The sequence below is a fragment of the Trachemys scripta genome, chromosome 24 (genome assembly GCF_013100865.1).
Source record: "Trachemys scripta elegans isolate TJP31775 chromosome 24, CAS_Tse_1.0, whole genome shotgun sequence".
In the NCBI taxonomy this organism is placed as follows: Eukaryota; Metazoa; Chordata; order Testudines; family Emydidae; genus Trachemys; species Trachemys scripta.
In genome coordinates, this window is record NC_048321.1 from 10,925,536 (window position 1) to 10,945,462 (window position 19,927).

A 19,927-nucleotide genomic window follows, 5' to 3' on the forward strand; every position below is an offset into this window, starting at 1 on the left:
GACAACGCGGCGGGCCCAGCTTTCACCGAAGGGGGTTGTTGGCTGCCGAAGCCATGGAGGGAAGCAAGCACCAAACAGAGGATGGCCAATATGGGCATCAGCCAGATCATAAAACATAAATAATGGAGATATCCTATCTCCTAGAACTGGAAGGGACCTTGAAAGGTCATCAAGTCCAGCCCCCTGCCTTCACTAGCAGGACCAAGTACTGATTTTGCCCCAGATCCCCAAGTGGCCCCCTCAAGGATTGAACTCATAACCCTGGGTTTAGAAGGCCAATGCTCAAACCACTGAGCTATCCCTCCCACCTTGATATTCAAACCTATGGAACAATAGGATGAACTGGTCTGATATGATATTCAGCAACACTGCCAGTAAAAAGTAAAAAGGAGGGGTCACAGCACGACCAAAACACCAGACTAGATAGAACCATCAGTGTTAACAAGAGGTGGGGGAGGGGAGAAAGGGTGTCCAATGGATAAGGTAGTAGGCAACAAGACCTAGATCCTTAAAATCAACAGGAGTTAGGTGCCTACGTACCTCTGAGGATCTGACCCTGAGTCAGGGCTCCTGGGTTCGAATCCTGGTTCTGCCAATGATTTGTGAGCCAGTTGTTATGCCTCATTTCTCCTCTCTATGAAAGGGGGACACCAAACAGGGCTGGTCAAAACTTTTCCTTCTACTTCTCTTTTTTTGCTGGAATGTGGGTTTTCGACTCTAAGAAAACGTTTGCAGAAAGCATCTGCTGTCCTAGAAACAGTCTGGTTTTTCATCAGAGACCCGAGAAACTCAAAGAACAAATGTTTTCCCAGCCCAGGACCACACGTAGTTCAGGCTCCAACAAAAAAAAGTCTCCATTTTCTGCTGAAAACTTTGACGAAAAGGATTCCCGCCCCCTTTCTGATGACATTTTCCAGGAGGGGAGAAACCCCCTTTCCCAAGCAGCTAATAATAGTCCTGGCCCTCGGTAGCAACGAGCTGGCTGAAAAGAGGGAAGTGTTGCTGACGAGAAGGAAAGATTATTTTTGATTTTAAAAAAACCCTCAAAGCAAGAGGAAATGTCGGGTGTTTCCTATTCTGCTATCAGCAGTTCTGGAAGTTCAAGGAAAAGGATTCACCTATTCCCAAAAGACTAATTAAGCCATTCTCCAGCTGGAGCACCTTCCACTGGAGAATCTCAAAGCCCCTTACAAATCCAAGGGTAAAATCCACACAGAAGCAGAGGGCTGGCCTAAGATCTAGGCACCAAATAAGCTTGTGCAGCTGCCCAAATATTCACAGCAAAGAATCCAGGACAACCCAGTGGCTTCGCCTGAGGCCCCTGGTGAATTGTCGTGAACCTCGGGCAAATTCACAGAAACTGATTTGTGTGGGGCTGGTTCCTGGATGGAACAGCGGAGGACTAAACTGTGCAGAGTTTGCAAGCGCTCCACTTGCAAGATGGAGGAACTGAAAGCTGCTGATATGAAGCTAGGAGCCAATGGTTGGGAACCACCTTCTTCCAAAAGAGCCGGGGAAGCAGTTTATAGAGAGGCTGGACGGCATGTTGTAAATTCCCCCAGATTCTTCAGAAAGGCGACGCATGGTTCTAGAGGGAAGTGAAACCAGTCACAGGAGGGCTGATATCCTTCTGGCCGCTGACAATTCTCTTTGGGGTCACTAGATCTCGGCGGGGGCGTGTTTGGACCAAACCGCCCATTCTGACCTGGTCCACGGGGCTTCTATTCCCACGTCAGCGCAGCCACTCCCTAACACCTGCCCCTACAGTGATGCCTACAAGTGAGCTGGACTCAGGAGGAGGGCAGCTGGGGTAGTTGATAGTAATCCACGATTTACAAACAAACAAACAAACCCGGCACCAATAAAACGGGTGTCGATCATTGCCTAGCTACCCAGAACCCTAGATGCTACGGCCAAAAGGGACGACTGTGGTCATCTAATCTGATCTCTGGCCTAGCAAAGCCAGAGGCTTTCACCCAGTAGTTCCTGCACTGAGACCAACAACTTGTGGGTGAGCTAGAGTGGGTCTTGGACAAATGCAGTCAGTCTCAATGTAATGACTTCAAACACTGCACCACATCCCTAAGTAAATTGTTCCAAGGGTCAGTTACCCTCTTAAAGACGCGTATCTATTAGGAATCGGCGGTTAAGTCTCGAGGGTTTAGGCACTTAACTTCCATTGATTTTAAAGGGAGGTAGCTTTTACGGTCTGGGCCTCAGTGCCTCAGATGCTAACAGCTGTGAGGCTCTGCTGCCCTGCTCTGGAACCAGCAACCTAGTCGTGAAAAGCTCTGCGGCCCATTGCCAGCCCCCGAGCTCTCCAGCTCCTCCACTGGCTGCAATATCAATCCGTGAGTCTCGTGCAGAAGGCAGCTTGTCCTACAGGACCTGAGCCCCCGCTGGGTGACTGAAATCCCACCCCTAGTGAGCCTGTGGATGTCCTTGGGGCCAGGATTTCCCCCCGTTGCAGCACACAATGGGTTAAAACAAAACCGAATGGGTAAGGGGTGAATAGGGCCTAGAGGGCCCCAGTGAAGAGGTGGAGCAGGGGAATGAGATCCAGTGTGAACCTGGCCCTTGCACGGGAATGTGCTCTTCCCACCTTGCTCCAGTCTCAGTGGTTTTGCTTCTGCCGGTCTCTGGAGGCCGAGGGGCAGCCACTGTGCCCCTCACGCTGCATTTGCAAGCGGAGGCGCAGATCTCGATCCCATCAGATTCCAGGGGAGCAGGATTCGGCCCAGAGGAAATGAAAAACATGCTCCAAACAACAAGCCATTCTGGGGGCTGCCAGCGTGACTGGCACAGGACAGCACAGGGCTGGGGAAATTCGTCAGCTGCCGCGTCCTGTCAAACCAGGTGAGAGCCGCTCATGACCCAGTCTCCAGCCTTGATGAGCTGGAAGGAGGCACATGAGTTCCCATGTGACAGACGTTAGTCACTGGCCTCCCCAGAGGGGTCCCCAGGAGAACACAACGGAGAGACTGTATTGGAGACAACACTGTTCTGAGCAAGTCAAAAGCTCCCCGTCATATAGGACGAGCGTGGAACTATCTGCTGTGTGATAAGGACTTGTCTACACAGGGAATTGACAACAGAACTGTAGCTGTGCTGGTATAACACCCCATGTGGACACTAGAACAGAAGTGACTTTATTCTGGTGTAAACGACTTCCTGAGTTACACATAAACAGCCTGGTTCTCATCGACAATGAGGCCCCTTTACAAGGCTACGGAAACCTAGAGCAGCCTTAAAGTGAATGTAACTGTCATTTCTACCCCTTTTAAGGCCCTTTGGTGTGGTCAGAATGGTACAAATGGCCCTTGGGGTACGTCTACACTATGGTGGTGAGGCCATGCCGCTGCAGCGCCGTAATGCCGATCATGGTACTGCCTGTTTCCAAATCCCGGCAGATACTTCGGCGATGGTCATATAAGTACCTACATTGACAGACCATCAGCTGCCCCTTTCCGTGGTCTGAATGCAGAGTCCGCCTTGCCCTCCCCTGCACCATGCCTGGAACAGCTCCGCTCTGAAGATGCTGCCTTGTTCTCCAGCTCTGCAGAGATCACAGGTTGAAACCCGCTGCGCTAGAGAGAGAACCTTACAGTCATAATGGAAATCAGACCATTGCAGCCAATCCGTGAGCAGGGCTTTGAATATGTATCACTAGCTGCGTGAGTCAGTAACTGCATGGCTAATCCCAACTCAGCACGATTCTCCAGTATTAAAGTACTCTCAAATATCCAGCACTTTTATTTCTCTTTACCGTGGAGGAACACCTCCTTTAGACAAAGCTTGCTCGGACAATTCTCTGATGAACAGGTGCATTTCACTGGAGATTCTGGGGACCACGCTACACCTGGGGGTGAAATCCGGACTCCACAGAAGTCACTGGCAAAATGCCCATTGACTTCACCGGGGCCTGGATTTCACCCGATAGCCTGCTCCCCCCCACCTCCCCGTCCACCTTCTCATCAGGCGTCTGCGATACGAGGTCCCAGCCCAACCGCCAGCGTTACGGCATTTTTCTGTGCACCAGGTTCACAAGGACCATGGCATTGATCTCGAGTCCCAGGAACAGCGCCCCAATAATGGCTTTCCAATGGTAAGGACTGGGAGCCGCTCCTGCAATGGGGAAAAGACAGAGTCAGGGGGATCGGCCTGACCAGCCTGAATCCGCGTTCGCACTAAGACCCCTTCACTTCGCGCTGGCCGTGTAAAGGGGCCTGGAAGAGGGAGCGAATTCCAGCGTGGCTCACTGCTTCGGCAGCGTTCGTGAACAAAAAGCAGCCCCGTGGCCACTGTATTTATCGCTCTGTCTGGGGGGCTGGTTCTCCGGTCACGTACGCTGCTGTAAACCAGGAGTAGCAGCACTGACGCCAGTGGAGCTATGTTCGCATAAAGCCGGTGTAAGCGAGCAGACAGACACGCCCTGCCGATAACTCACCACCGCTTTGGCAGATGCTCTGCAGGTCAAGAGAGATGTTTTTCTGGTCCACGGGGTTGCTGGCCGTGCAGGTGAAGGTAGAGTCCGGGAGGTTGGGCTGCAGAGACAGGTGGAGGGTTCTGCCGTCCGGGCTGAGCTGGTACCGCTCGGGATCGCCCAGGTCTCGGGGTGGGTTCCCTCTACTCCAGGAGATGTTAACCTCTTCCCTGCCAGACACCTGACACTGCAGAGTGACGTTGCACCTAGCCGCCATGCTGGAGAGCAAGTGACTCTTCATCTCCGGCGCTGGAACGGGCTCTGCATTCAGAAGAAATGAAATGAGAATGAAAGACTCTGGGGGCCTGATTCTCATTGACACAGAAGGTGTCTACACTGGGGAAAAAACAACCACCTGGCAACGAGTCTCAGAGCTCGGGTCAGCCGACTCGGGGGCCTGCCATGGTGCTCAAGGGAGCAGCGTGGACATTCCTGCGTGGGCTGGAGCTCGGGCTCTGAGACCCACTGCCATCGCCAGATGTTAGAGCCTGGGCTCCAGCCCCGAGCAGGAACTTCTACACTGCTAGTTTTAGCCACCTAGCTCAAGTCTCAGGAGCCCGAGTCAGGTGACCCGGGCTCTGCGTCAGGTGACCCGGGCTCTGCGTCAGGTGACCCGGGCTCTGCGACTGGCTGCCACGTGCCTTTTTTTTTCTCCCCAGGTGTATTGTATGGGCTCTTTACATGCCTCTGGCCGCACAAAAGGGCCTTCCAGTGGTCCCTCTTTTCACCCCTTGAAGGCCCCTTTGCACGGCCAGAGTGGAGTAAAGGGGCATTGATGTAAATGACGAGAGCCTCCGGGAGGCTGCCACTAATGATGGGCCAGGGCAAGAGAAGCTGAGGCTATGAATGGTTTGCAGGGGGCTGGGCAGAGCTGGGGGAAGATGGGATGTGATTCCTGGGGCAGGGCTAAGAGACACAGGGACACCTCACGGGAATCAGATCGGACTCTCCTGGGGAGTCCATCCTCCAGCAATCACACAACATGGGGTCCCTCTGACAGCTGCTTGGAGGCCTGTTTCACAAGCAAGGAGCACCACTATCCTCACTGGGGTGGCTTGGATGGCCTTGGGAACAGAGGGGATGCCTGTGCACAGCAGAGCCAGGCGACAGCTATGCAGGTCGCAGGGCCATCACAGCATGCCCCCAGCATCCACCCTGCAGCTATGCATTCAGCTCTGTATCGAGCAGGGCCATCATCGTGTTCCCGTGGCGCACACTGCCAAAGGGGGATCACAGACTCACCCCTAGAAATGAGCCTCCCAGCACCAGCCTGGCCCTGGAACCACTTGATGTAGGTTCGAATTCCTGGAGGGAGGTTCTCAGTTGTGCAGAACTGAGGGGCTGGGTTACAACCTTCCTCCCGCACATTCTCCTCCCTGCCTTGTGCAGGCTGGGAAAAACTCAACCCCAGGGCACGTATTTCCTCCGCAGGACACTGCAGGGCACGAGCGAGGAGTTATTATCCACGGGGCCCTGTGTCCTGGGGACGAGGCCGAAGAAACACGCATTTATTAACCGCCCTGGAAGATGATTTCACTTGTTGAAACTTCACTTAAACAGGGTTTTAAACAGTCACTTACCATAGACCGCGAGGCGAAAGGCCTGTTCCTCCACAGTTGCTGGTACTATCTTAATCCGGGCCTCATAAACTCCGCGATCGCCCAGCTCCAGAGCCTTGATCTTCAGCGAGGTCTCGTTGTACTTTTCTAGCCTCTGCTTAAATCTGTCGTTGGGATCGGGTCGCTCAAACTCCCCCCCACTGAACTCAGCCAGCTGGAGTGTCACACCTGACCCAGCACGAAAGCTCCATTCGATCTCTTTCACCTTTCTCCCGGGGGATAGATTCGCAGACAGCACAACTGATCCTCCCAGAATCCCATTCACCTGGTGGTGGGGAGTCAGTGCTTGGGTTAATCCAGGATCTGAAAAACAGAGCCCAGGAGCTGAAAGTTGCGGGGGGTAGGGGTGGGGGTGAGCACTGATTTCCCCACTTGCTGCAGCACAAGCCAGAGAGAACAAACTGACGGGAGTCCATCCCTATCCCCAGCTGCCGGGTCTGGTTTTGGCCTCCGAGCTGACCCTAGAGACTTTTACCCTCGGTGTTCCTAGGGCAGCCATCACCGTAGCATCTGGGCACCTCACAATCATTCATGCCTTTATCTTCCCAATCCCCACTGTGAGGCAGGGCAGTGCCATTATGCCCATTGTACGGCTGGGGAAACTGAGGCACAGAGCGTCTAAGTGACTCACCCAAAGTCACACAGAGTGTGTGGCAGAGCAGGGAACTGCACCCTGGACTCCCAACTCCTAGGCTAGTGCTCTAACCACTAGGCAATCCCCCCTCTCTGCTGCTCTTTTCCACTTCCCCCTAGGAATCCCAATACCCTACATATCCATTTCTGTTCCCATCAGCTCTGGGGACCAGAACTGCCTCCTGGTGCCACCCCCTGCCCCCGGGGAAGAGAAACATCTCCCCTACCCCTGGCACAGAGCTCGGGGAGGGGGAGCTAGGCCCAGCAATTGTTCCTGGCAGGGAACCAGCTAGCAGAGTAAGGAGGGAGCCCAACACACACTGCGCTTTCAGTTACACTGATATAAATCCAGACACACTGAGCTGAGCTCAGTGGAGCGGCTCTGGATTTACACCAGTATAAGCCTGGGCCCAGGGGCTGTGGTTTCCAAGGTTCCCCTCGACACGAGGTTGCCACGTGTCTCGCAGCCGTAACGCCCCCATCACTCACCTGGGGCTCGGAGAGCTACGGCCAGGACAGCAAGCAAGGGGAGCCGAGCACGGCCCAGGCCCATGCTCTCGCAGCAGGCTGGATTTGCCTCCTGGGAGCTTTGCTTCCCCCGTCACTGGCGAAGGCGCTGAGACAACCGTCACAGCTACGCAGCACCAGCTCCTTCAGACCACAAGCTCCGGGTGTTGTTACTTCCTCCTCCAGTCATTGTATCTTTGCAACAGTCCACCTCGCCTCCCACCCACTACAGCCCTTTACAACCAGCAGCAGGCTTTAGCCCCACAGGTGCCTGTGGGTGGGGTTGGCCATTTTGCAGATGGGGAAACTGAGGCACAGAGAGCCTGGTTGGTTCTGGCTCCCGACCAGGTAGTGTAGCGGAAAGGGGAGCGTAATGAGCCTCCCATCCCATCAACCACTCACCCTGGTCTCAATTGCCGCCCTTCCCCTGGCCCAAGCACAAGGACAGCTACCGCGGGGAGGAGGAAAGCGAGGGCTCCCTGGCCCACGCTGCTCCCTCCGGTGGGGGCTAGCCATGGTGTTATGCCCCCCCTGCACCGGGGAGCACCCAGAATTCAAGGCCCTGCACGGAATTCCCACTGGGTCAGTGCAGCTGCAGCCCCCACCCTGACACGGGCCAGGAGCTCTCCAGCCTGTCTGGAAGTGACGCTTTAGCCAGACACAAGCCCTGGGCTCCACGCAGGGTGACGGGGTGGAATTCTGGTGTGTGTGAGGGAGCAGCGCAGCCTTGGGTCCCTCCTGGCCGTCAGACCTGAACTGTGAAGGTCTGATTTGTGACTGGCCCTAGTGGCGCCCAGCGCAGAACCGTTTCCCGTTCCCCAGCACAAACCCAGCCAGCTGCCCACTGCAGGGACAAAGGCCCCTGCTCGGAAATCCATGTGCTCGGCAGGCCCTAGCACCTTTTCTGCCCGGATGGTCTTTCAGACAGAGCACTCCCTCCATGGGGAAGCCCTTGTTTCCCCAACCCCACGGGGCAGGGTGAGACAAAGGGGAACCCTCCGGGGCAGGGTCTGCCCAGATGGAGCAGCTCTACCCAGATGGAGCAGCTCTACCCAGGATTCCCTCGCCTGACCTGGCGAGGCTTGGGGGAGCTGAAGCGGTCACAGCACCGACTAGCACAACGGCCGCAATCGAGCTGGTCAGAGAGGAGGTGAAGATGAAAACCGTCCCACACGGACACGCCTGTCTCCAGAGTCCTAGGGAGATCGGTGGCTCCAGAATGCCACCTCCATCTGGGTTAAAGTGAGAGAGATTTGGAAGCCAGGGATGGAGCGGAGGGCTGGTAAACTCAATGCCTAAGTGAGAAGGGTTTTAGAAACATGATGACAGGTAGCTGTGTATGGGGACGGATAGGTGGGTGTGAATGGGGGTAGCCGGATAGACAGACAGCTATTCCTTGTTATCAAAGCCACCCCCCAGCTCCCATTTGGCTGTGACAGCTCTGGGTATTTTGTGAGCAAACAGGCTGGCGGGCCCAGACCGAGGTCAAAACCACATCTCCCTGACAAAGCGACATGTCTCTTGTTGCCAAGAGTGGTGGTCTTGCTCAGACATTCGACTACTGGCCTGCAGGGTCTGATCAACCTGATTCCCAGGGACACCAAGGCCCCTTCCCACCCCTCCGGCAGCATGAAGGGGCCTCGAAGAAAGCGTCAGTTACAGTCACACCCACCCTGGAGCTGTTTCAAGGGGCCTGAGCATCAACGGGCTAAGCCCAGAATCCCCACTTCATTCAGAAGCCTACATGTGACATGACCCCATTTGTCCCCTTCCTGGATCTCCCTCATCCCCCCCACCTTGTCTCTCCCCTGCCTGGACCAGTCACCCGCGCTCTGTTGACTCTACAGGTGGCGTGAGGCTGCTCCACCCTCCCCAATGACTGAGCTCCATGGATCCCCCGATTCAACTGGCCTCACAGCAGACTGCAAAGCCTCTCTCCAGAACCCCGAGGGCTGGAAGGCCCCGGAGAGGAGGAGGGGGAGAGCGGAGGGTGGAATTCACCCCTAAGCAGAGGGTGAGCCTGACGGAGAGGGTGCCAGGCATGTCCCATGCAGAGGGGGGTGAAGGAAGGTGGCCTCTCTGCGCTGGGTGAGTTTTGGTAGCTCAGAACTGGATGGTCTATTTGGCAGCAGATCGAGAGCCTCCCCCTCCATCTTGGCAGCACAGAACATCCCAGGAGGGGCGCCCAGCTGGTCTCTCTGTTCTCCCTCCCCCGCTCCCTTTTGCTTTGTCCCATCCCAGGGCTGTGCCTCTCCCGCACATCACACTGGGCTGGGCTTTCTCACCCACCCTGCTCCTCCCCATCTCTGCACGGAGATCCAGACCCAGCTCCAGGGTCCCGAAAGGCCAGCTAGAGACCTGTCTGGGTCTAAGCAGCCACGTGATCCCCGATCATCACAGACACCTGTCACGCCAGCCAGTCATGTGCAATAACCATCCACATGGCACAAACTGATCACTGCAAGACACAAGAGGAACACAAGCAGCTCTAAATTCACTGAATGAAACTGAAAGGAGAAACATTTCCTTTTACAGAGAACACGGCTGTGTACCGTCCATCCATCCAGGGTCTCTACCAATCCACCCACCCCCATCCACTTCTCTCTCTCACACGCACCCGTACACCTTTGTGTTTAAACAGTGCTATTTTGCAATCTCCTCTCGCCTTTTTAAAACCCCCATCACCATGCTATGTGGGCGGAGTACTCCATCATCAGAGGGTTAGCTCTGCCACCTTGTGGCACCACAGTAGTAGAATGTTTTGGTCATGAGAAGTTTTGGCAGGACAGAGAATCCCGTCTATGATCAGAGAGGATATCAACGTCTCGTCTCACTTATGAAGGAACCTCTGCACTAATGGTACGTAGCCAGCACCTGTGAGCATCTAGGCCACAACTCTTGCTAGCTTAGATCTATCACTAAGCCACCCAAAAACCATCAATGGGGAACCCCTTTTGACCTTTACTTGCCTAAACTAAACTGGATGTCAACCAGTAACCGACACAATTAAAGCTTAAAATCCCTTTACCAATATGGGCCAGCTAACCCCCCCGGCATTACCTGTATTCTAAAACAGTTACACTAAAGTTAGTTAATTTTTTAAAATAGAAAGTATCTACAATTAAAAAACCCTTCAATTTTAGAAGCATCTTTTCCAACCTCCTATCCAGCAGCAGACACCGGTAGCTGGGACATTCAAACCACTGAGGTTTGGTGTTAATTGTCTTTATTATTCAAGGGTTCATTATGCCACTGCATCAAGAGAAGGCCAGCGAGCAAGACACTGCAGTGTCATTGTGTTTGAGCTCTGGGGGCTTGTGAGTTTCACAAATGATTAACGGCCGTCCTGGTGAAGCTCTCTTATGTTGAAGCATACATGAGTCAAAAGAAGTAAGAGGCAACCAATAGTGTCCTTGTGCGGCATTCAGCTACAACAACAGCTGAAATCATTACAATTTGCATCCAGCAGAGGACTTCAAAGCTCTTTATGGATATTAATTAACGACCTTCACACTAGCCTGGCAGGAAAGGAAACATCCCCATTTTGAATGTAGGGACATGACTTGCTTTACATCACACAGCAAGTCAGTGCCAGAGCTACGAATGGGACCCAGGAGTCCTGAGTCCCAGTCCCTTCTCTAACCACTAGATAACACTCCCTTCCTAGAGTGGGGAAGACAACCCAGGAGTCCTGGCTCTCAGTCCCCTCTCTAACCAATAGAGCAGGGGTAGGCAACCTATGGCACGCGTGCCGAAGGCGGCACGCGAGCTGATTTTCAGTGGCACTCACACTGCCCGGGTCCTGGCCACTGGCCTGGGGGACTCTGCATTTTAATTTAATTTTAAATGAAGCTTCTTAACATTTTGAAAACCTTATTTACTTTACATACGACAATAGTTTAGTTCTATATTATAGACTTATAGAAAGAGACCTTCTAAAAGCATTAAAATGTCTGACTGGCACGTGAAACCTTAAATCAGAGTGAATAAATGAAGACTCGGCACACCACTTCTGAAAGGTTGCCGACCCCTGCAATAGAGTTTAGAGAACCCAATAAAACCATGGAAAGGCAAGAAGAGAATGAATCCTGAAATTCCCTGGGGTTAAGCTGGAGACCCAGCCAGGGAGGGAACGGGATACACAGTGGCCTGTGAGTTTAATGAACATCAAGCATGCTCTTTTTCAGAAGGAGTCACAATCTAACCTAATAATAACCCTCTGCCCAGCTCTGGTGCCTTCCCTCCAAGGACCCCAAAATGCTTTTGCCAGAATTACTTAATTTGCGGTAGCCCGCCTGCTCTGAATACTATTGGTGAGCATTTTTATTCCCATTTTACAGACAGGGAAATAGGCACAGAGGCGGGGGAAGTGACTTGTCCGAGGTCACACAGGGAGTCTGTGGCAGGAAAGGTCCCAGCAACATTTAACTTGCAAGATTACAAAAGAGGATGAGGAAGGAGAAACTTTCAGAGCTAAGAACAAGACAGATTTCCCTAGCCTGTTCCTTTCACCTTCTTCAACATCTGCAATGTGGTTTTGCTCTGACTCAGAGGGTCCCAGCAGTTCAGCTGTTCTGGGGCTTTCTATCCAACACGTCACCAAGACAATCGCAGCAAGTGCCAGTAACACAGCCACAATAATCACCTCTAAGCCACAAGGACCAAAAGCCGCTCCTGTGACCGGGGGGGAAGTGGGGAGGGGGGGGTGGAGAAGGCCAGAGAGTGAGGGAAATATGTATCTGTGACAGGTCTGTGATATCCTGGACTTAGAGCAAAGAAAAACCAGAGTAGAAATAAAAATACAACACTATAAACCGCTCCTTTTTCAGCAGAGCAGGGATGTGCTCTATGAGGATGGTTTAGAAAATGCCTGGAGATACAGCCATTTATTTGAATTTATAATGAATGCAAAAAATCACCTATCCAAAGCTCTGGGGCCCAGATCCTCAGCTGGCGTAAGTCAACGTCGTTCTATTGACATCAGTGATGCACCACGGATTTACACCCACTGAGGATCTGGCCCGATAACGTGTCTTTGTCATCAGTTAAACGTACAGCCATGTGACTATATGGAGCCATCAGCCCAAATCCAGGAAGCAATAACCAGTTGTGTTCAATTCTATACAGGTTCTTATCCGGTGTCCATCACTTCGCTTGGCCCGGCATCTGGGCCCCTTCCAGGGATACAACGTGTTGTGCCGGGCCTCCATGTGTGACAGACGCCAAGACAATCAATGCCGCCCTCTTGCTGCAAACATCAGCCCTGCCACGCTTCCAGCTTCCCAACACCTGACAACCATATTTTCAAAGGTGGCCACTGATTTCTGGATGCCTCCATTTTTGGGAGGCCAGTTGGAGCTGAGTTTTTCAGCTAGGCCAAGGGCTCAATCCCAGCTTTGTCTCTCTTGTTTACCAGGGATCACAGCCTACCTGGAACTTTACGCAGCACATGGAGACCCCTACTGGCTGAACCCTGTAACTACAAGTACACCTATCGTATCACTGAGTAACCGCAGGAGTGATGGGATCAGGAACGTACACGAACATTGCAGCGTGGCCTGGGAACAACACACCTGGGCAGGTCTGGACCAAGGGGGAAGCTCCCCAGCACAGGTTTGACAATCAAGTCAGTCTTGAACCAGGTATTCGTATGTGCTGTACGTCACCACAGCGCAGTCCTAGAGACACTGGTCACCGTGGAGAATGCACCTAATCCCAGTGGTACCATCCCCGTCCAGGGAACTGCCAATGATTTCTTTGAACCCTTGTGGGGTGGACTCTAGCCGGTCACTCGGCCCATGTTAAAATGTATCCAGTATGAACAACAAGGTTCAAATATCGGCCACGTACCCCCTCATCCTTTGCAGCTTCTCTCTGGTGCGTTGGATCCAGTGTGTCCCTGTGCAGATTTAACTGGCTTGCTCACCACTTGCTCATGCACACCTGCGGGAGAGACAAGCAGAGACAAGAGAGTGAGCACGCTGAGCCGAGAGCAGCACAGCCCCATGGCAGTCTTGGGAGCAGTAGAACAATGAGAAATGTGACAGGGGAACAGGAGGTTTTGGAGGCTTTTTCACTCGTTCAGTGGTGAAAACGACCAAGAGTAACAGCCCTTCCAGCACCAGCTGCCAGAGCGGCTCCTGATCAGGTCATTACAAGTTCCCTTTCCCTGTTTAGACATCTGCCCATAATCTTCTCTCACAGACAGCTTCAACTTCCCCCTTCTAGCCACCAGCAGAGCCTGGAGAGGACCCTCCACAGCAGACAACAGGATCTCCGAGATGGGTCCAACCAAACCCTGGTGCTAAATGTGCAGGAAATCAGGCAGTTTGGAGCAGGAATTTCCAACTCCGGTCCATTTTTCTCCAAGGCACCCGTGACAGAGTTAAGCTGTCCTGGGGTTAAACAGGACTGGAATCTGGGCACTCAATTAACTGTAAGAAAATGTATTAAATGATCCCAGAGCTAGTAAACATCCACCATAGATTAACAGATTTTAAGGCCAGACTGATCATTAGATCTAGTCTGGCCTCCAGTAGAACATGGGCCAGAAAATTTCACCCACTTATCCCTGTACTGAGCCCCAAACCTTGGCTTGGGCTAAGGCAGACCTTGCAGAAAGGCTTCCAGTCTTGCTCTAAAGCCTCAGAGATGAAGAATCCACCCCTTTCCTCGGCAGTTTGTTCCAGTGGTTAATCACCCTCGTTGTTAAAAACGTGGGCCTTGTTTCTAACTGGAATTTGTCTGGCTTTAACTTCGAGCCATTGGTTCTTGCTCTGCCTCTCTGAGCTAGATTAAACAGGCCCTCCGCAGCCAGCATTTTCTCCCCCTGAAAACATTTATGCCCCATAATCAAGTCACCTCGTTATATTTTTATCATGGTTGTCTCTTTCTTGTGTTAAAATCTGAGAACTGAAAAACACTCTCCTGGTTCCCCACCCCCATTCAGTGACTCCCTCCAGTTAGGTGACTCTATTAACAGGAGGGAATGAGCCTCGAAGAAACTGCATCTTTATTGTCATCCACCAGAGGGAAGTGCGTCCCCAGGAATAGAGCTGTCTTGGCTATATGAAACAGCCTGGCTTCCTTCATCACCGAAATGTATCAAAGTGACAGTCATGGCCATTTATCACCTGTTCGAGACAGAAAAGGAGTCGCTTTGCAAAGATTTACCACTCTAGCTCAGGCAACTGCTGCATCGACTGGAGCCTGAAACCGTGCCTACAGTCTAGAATGATACCTCTGAAGGTGCAAATGTTGCTCATGGGGTGAAATTCATCTGCTGGGCAGAGGGCCACAACAAAGGTACATACATCAGCTAAGTCCTGCTTCTTGTACTGGCCTGTGAGTGGGGGGGAAATTCCACCCATAATGCACCTGCCTACAGAGGAGTTGTTCCTTCCTGATCCCTCCAGTGGTGATCACTTCATGCCCTGAAGCATGAGGATGAATCCCTTCCCCCACCATGTGAGCTCACTGATGGGGATTCCTGCTTTACCCCAATCCATTAACCTCAGACACTGCTGAACAGTCCTGAGTGGTACTAAGAGCTCTCCTTGAAGTTGATGGTGGGAGACACCAGGTCACTGCAGGACCAGGCCCTAAGGTATGAAACCCAAAGCTTCTGAGCTGCAGAGGTGGCCAACCTGAGTCTGAGAAGGAGCCAGAATTTACCAATGTACATTGCCAAAGAGCCACAGTAATACGTCAGCAGCTCCCATCAGCTCCCCCGTCCCCGCCGCTCCCAGCGCCTCCCGCCCACCGGCAGCCCCGCCGATCAGCGTCTCTCGCTCCCTCCCAATCAGCTGTTTCGTGGCGTGCAGGAGGCTCTGGGGGGAGGGGGAGGAGCAAGGGCACTGCAGGCTCAGGGGAGGGGGCGGGAAGGGGTGGAATGGGGGCACAGCCAGGGGTTGAGCAGTGAGCACCCCCCCCCCGGCACACTGGAAAGTTGGCGCCTGTAGCTCCAGCCCCGGAGTCGGTGCCTGTACAAGGAGCCGCAGATTAACTTCTGAAGAGCCGCATGTGGCTCCGGAGCCCCGGGTTGGCCTCCCCCAACCTACTGTAACCTGGTGGTGGCACCGTGCTCATTTTAAATCCTTTATTTGATATAATGGTCCAAGACTGAGAACATCGGATCAGATCAGACCCATGCCCCATTGTGGGCCAGAAGCCTCAGAAGGCGGCACACAAACCCCCACGGTATCTAGCTATGGTACTTATCTAATCCCCACCTCAGCAGTATCGGAGCACCTCACAATATATGGCCACTCAACACCCCTTGGATGCAGGGCATTGCTATCATCTTCATTGTACAGATGGGAAACTGAGGCACGGGGAGGCTAAGTGACTTCCCAAGGTCACTCAGGAAGTCTGTGGCAGAGCAGGGTATTAAACCAGATCTCCCATAGCCGAGGCGCATACCCGAACCACTAGACTATCCTGCCTCGGTAGGCAGCTGACAGAGGAAATGTGACTCGCCCGAAGTCACAAGACCAGGAACAGAACCCAGCTCTCCTGTCAGTCACACACGCTAAACCACACTGCCTGCTAACGTGACTGTACTAGAATCACTGGGACTGGAACCCAGGACCTCCTGTACGCAATGCAAACACAGTAACCACGACACCATAAAAGCACTTGGAACTAGGTCACTGTGGCAATTCCCTATGCTCTTCTGCATTTGCTGATGCTTTAACGATGCACACTTATAACTGGGATTGCACTTTAACTGCCTGCCCCCTGAGACCCCCAGCAGAGCTTCGTGCATCAGATCACCATACATATCCAGCCTGACCAGAGCCGTATTTCTCACATGGATGGTGGAGAGCAGAGAGGAATCGATACTCACTGACGTGGAACCGGCCCCTGCTCCACTGTGAGCAGTGCACTCAGTTCACCCTCCCCGAGCTGCAGGCCACTCGCTGCTCTTCCTGCTGGTGGACAGTTTGCAGTTTCAGTCAGTTCAGGCGCACTAGGCCTTGGTTATTCCCCCTTAAGCAAGACAGCAGCAAAAGCTCCACTTGGACTGGACAAAGGTGGTGCTGGCGGGTTGCAGGAAGGATCTTAAGGGCAGTACAGGGTTTGGTTTCTGGTCCTAATGTGCCCGCCTGTTGGTTCTCAATGTGAGGGATTCCCAAAGCTAGAATCCAAGGTGGCATCTGATTTCTCCATGGCATCCAGGGAAGCATTGGTGACAGTTTCCTTTGGATCTAGACCTCATCAGAGTGGATCACTGCATAGCGCTACACTTGGAGACCATGTACAAAGCTACAGTGGGTGCAGAACAGGGCTGCCGGCCTGCCGGTTAGTAGTCTGCGTTAGGATAAAAGCACCCCAGTTCTTCAACAGCTGCTCTGGCTTCCTCTTTGCCTCAGGGCGTTGCTTTCGGCTGCAAGGCATAATACAGTGAGCGTGACATTCCTCCTTTTTGGCACCCCCACTTCCTGTCTCACTCCCCACCAGTTCCCATGCCCAGGAGCTTCAGTGTTTCCAGGGCTAAGGCCCTAATCCAGGAGTGGCCAACCTGAGCCTGAGAAGGAGCCAGAATTTACCAAGGTACATTGCCAAAGAACCACAGTAATACATCAGCAACCCCCCCCCCCCGCATCAGCTCCCACCCCAGCTCCCAGCGCCTCCCACTCACCGACAGCCGCACCGATCAGCGCCTCCTGTTCCATCTCTACCCGCACTTCCCGATCAGCTGTTTCGTGGCATGCAGGAGGCTCTGGGGGGAAGGGGGAGGAGCGAGGGCACTGCAGGCTCAGGGGAGGGGGCAGGAAGGGGTGGAGTGGGGGCAGGGCCTGTGGCAGAGCCAGGGGTTGAACAGTGAGCACCACTGGCACATTGGAAAGTTGGCGCCTGTAGCTCCAGCCCTGGAGTCGGTGCCTATACAAGGAACAGCATATTAACTTCTGAAGAGCCGCATGTGGCTCCGGAGCCACAGGTTGGCCACCCCCTGCCCTAATCCCTCTGGACCTCAATTTCCCATCTGTCCAAAGGGGAATAATAACCCTGCTTCTCTGCATCATTGCTGTGAGGATGAATCCATTAGTGTTTGTCAGGCGCTCAAATCCTACAACAATGGGGGCCAGGGCGCTACACTGGGCCGGATCCCCCGGTACTCTAGACCTTGTGTGGTCATTTTCCCCATTGCAAGGTAGATGCAAAACCCATCTCAGATTTGGTAGCCTTCTCCAAGCACTTTGCACGGTGGTGAGTGATCACACAAGGTGCAAAGTAATGGAGAGTCAAGCCCCGGTACACAGGCTCCCAAATATTAGACACTTCAAATTACATTTCCATTTTCCTGTTTTCCTGGGGATGAAAATCCTCCACAGGGGGCTTAACTCATTACTGTTTGTAAGATGCGTTGAGCTTCTCAGATAAAAGATGCTACAGTGTTAAAGTACAAAGAGCTGTTATTGTGCATCATTCTGGCAAAGACCAAAAAATAATATGCTTTTTTCCCCCTCGTAAAGGCACATGTTGAGAAATAGGCCGTTCCTACCAGCATGCAACAGAATCAGCCTGCTGTGGGGAGCTGAGAGAGAGAGAGAATGCATGCAGGAGAGAAACGCAGTGTTTTATAATTTATCACTAACAGATAGTGATCAAGATTCACTTTTATAAAATATTCCCTTCTGAGGCTGGGCTGACAAAAACAATACTTAGCACTTTACAAGCAGCATCTTCCTTAGGAGGCTCCCAGAGCACTTTACAAACCCTAATTAATCCTCTCACCCCCTCCACTCCCATCACCACGGCAGAAAGAAAAAGAGACTAGATTGGCTGACCAGGGTGGATTTCACAAAGCGGCCTGTGGGATCGTCCAACGACGGCTCTTCCCATAAGGAGGGCAATGTCTTCTAGGTTGCTTTACTGCATCATGCTTGATCCTGTGAGATGCTAAGTGACTTCATCTCCCAATGGGAACTCAGGGATCTGTGCCTGGTAGGTTCTCAGCACCTCAGGAGCAAATTTTCCAAGGGTCTGCTGAACAGCACCTGTAAAATTAGCGAGAACACTGGCTGACATGCACCAAACCTCACCTCTGTGCATACAAATGCAGATGAACAGTAAGCAGAGAAAAATGACCCTGGGGAATATGCTCTACGCAGGGGACCTCACAAACCAGTACAGAGTTGCCACACGGACCCCACACCAGCTGTGCTCCCAGCCCCCAGTGTAGGGGGAAATCAGGGGTGTGGCTATAGTGCCATGCACTGTGGCTAGTCTCTGCTTCCCAGAGCCAATAGGGGCCGTAGGAAGGAGAGCAGCCTTGGAGAGTAGGCCAGCTCCTGCTATGGCCCAGAACACAGCCAAAAGTTGCAACTACTTGCAATTTGATCTTGTCTTGTCTCACAATATTTCATGTTTTTCTTAGCGCCCCCAGCTCCAGGAGTCACATGAGAATCTCAGCTTCTATTTAGTTTTTTAAATTAAAGTTTCTAGCCCTCACGGTTACACAGAAAAGCTTGAAAACATGACCCGAGTGCAACCTAAAGCCAGGAGGCAAATCAAAAGAACCCACCATCCATTCTGATTAAAATCTCCTGATGTTTAAGCCAGTTTCACCATTTCGGTGGGTTTCCCCAAATTCTGAACACTTGGGGTTGACAAGGCATCAGTTAAGGCTACCAAATACCCTTAACTCTGCCCCTGGCTGATGCGGGGCAGAGTCCGCCCTCCGCACCATTCAGGTTCAAGGGATTTCCTTTAGGCCTTTGAGTGGTGGCAGGGGAAAGACATCAAGCCCCTTGCCTGGGGACAGGGGTGGGTCCAAGTCCCCATGCGGGGGAGGGGAGTATGGAGGTGTCCAAGGGTCCCACAGGAGGAAAGGGGATCCGAGGTCCCGCAAGGGGAGACAGTGGGAGTCTGGGGGCAGGTCCAAGGCCTCACAGGGGACGGGTCCGAGGACCCAAGAGGGAGCAGTGGGGGGACTGAGGCCCCATGGGGGGGGGGGGGCCGGGGCCCCGGGGGGGGTTGGGGGGGGCGAACCCCGAGCTGGAGGGAGCCGGGGGAGGCTCCCCCTGGAAGCCCGAAGGACCCGCCGGGGACGCGCCGCGCAGGCGCTCGCTGTGGCCGCCTAAGCACCTTGCGCGACGCGCCCGCGGAGGCCCTGCGCGGGTCTTCGCTCCCCTGGGCACCTACCGATGACGTCATGGGCGGGGCTCTCTAGGAAGGCGGGGCTGAGGTCGAGCCCAGGCCAGGAAGGGGCGGGCCCTCGCCGTGGCCCCGCCCCGTTACTCGGGTCAAGACGCACCCCGCCCCGCTCGAGGCTGATCTCGCGAGGACTCTGGGAAGTAGCCTCCAAATCTCGCGGGATGTCAAAAGTGGGGTGTCGGGGATCACTAGCCTATGGGGAACTGGGCTGGGACCTTCCTGGGGGGGGGAAGCCTGTAGGGAGGGGCTGTGCCCCATTGGGGGGACCCATAGGCTGGGGGGAGGGGCTGTGCCCCATTGGGGGGACCCCATAGGCTGGGGGGAGGGGCTGTGCCCCATGGGGGGGAACCCCATAGGTTGGGGGGAGGGGCTGTGCCCCATGGGGTGACCCCATAGGCTGGGGGGAAGTGCTGTGCTCCATGGGGGGGTCCCCATAGGGGGAGGCAGGAGCTGTGCAGGCCTCCCACAGGGAGCTGGAGTGGGGGAGGGCGAGGCTCTGAGTAAGGCAGGGACTGGAGTCCAA

General features: G+C 53.6%; 1 protein-coding gene and 1 long non-coding RNA gene across 2 annotated transcripts; both read right to left on the bottom strand.

Moving 5' to 3' along the window:
* Positions 1-3,730: 3,730 nt before the first annotated feature.
* LOC117869591 (SLAM family member 8-like) lies at positions 3,731-7,432 on the bottom strand. The gene is made up of 4 exons (XM_034756560.1): positions 7,225-7,432; positions 6,064-6,405; positions 4,448-4,744; positions 3,731-4,125 (listed from the first exon to the last, which is right to left on the bottom strand). Exons 1-4 carry the CDS (start codon positions 7,286-7,288, stop codon positions 4,016-4,018), a joined length of 813 nt encoding a protein of 270 aa, XP_034612451.1. The 5' UTR covers positions 7,289-7,432; the 3' UTR covers positions 3,731-4,015.
* A 7,884-nt stretch (positions 7,433-15,316) lies between these two features.
* LOC117869592 lies at positions 15,317-19,191 on the bottom strand. Its single transcript, XR_004643826.1, has 3 exons — positions 18,773-19,191; positions 18,036-18,245; positions 15,317-16,630 (listed from the first exon to the last, which is right to left on the bottom strand). It is a non-coding gene; the product is annotated as an uncharacterized LOC117869592 (long non-coding RNA).
* Positions 19,192-19,927: the final 736 nt, after the last annotated feature.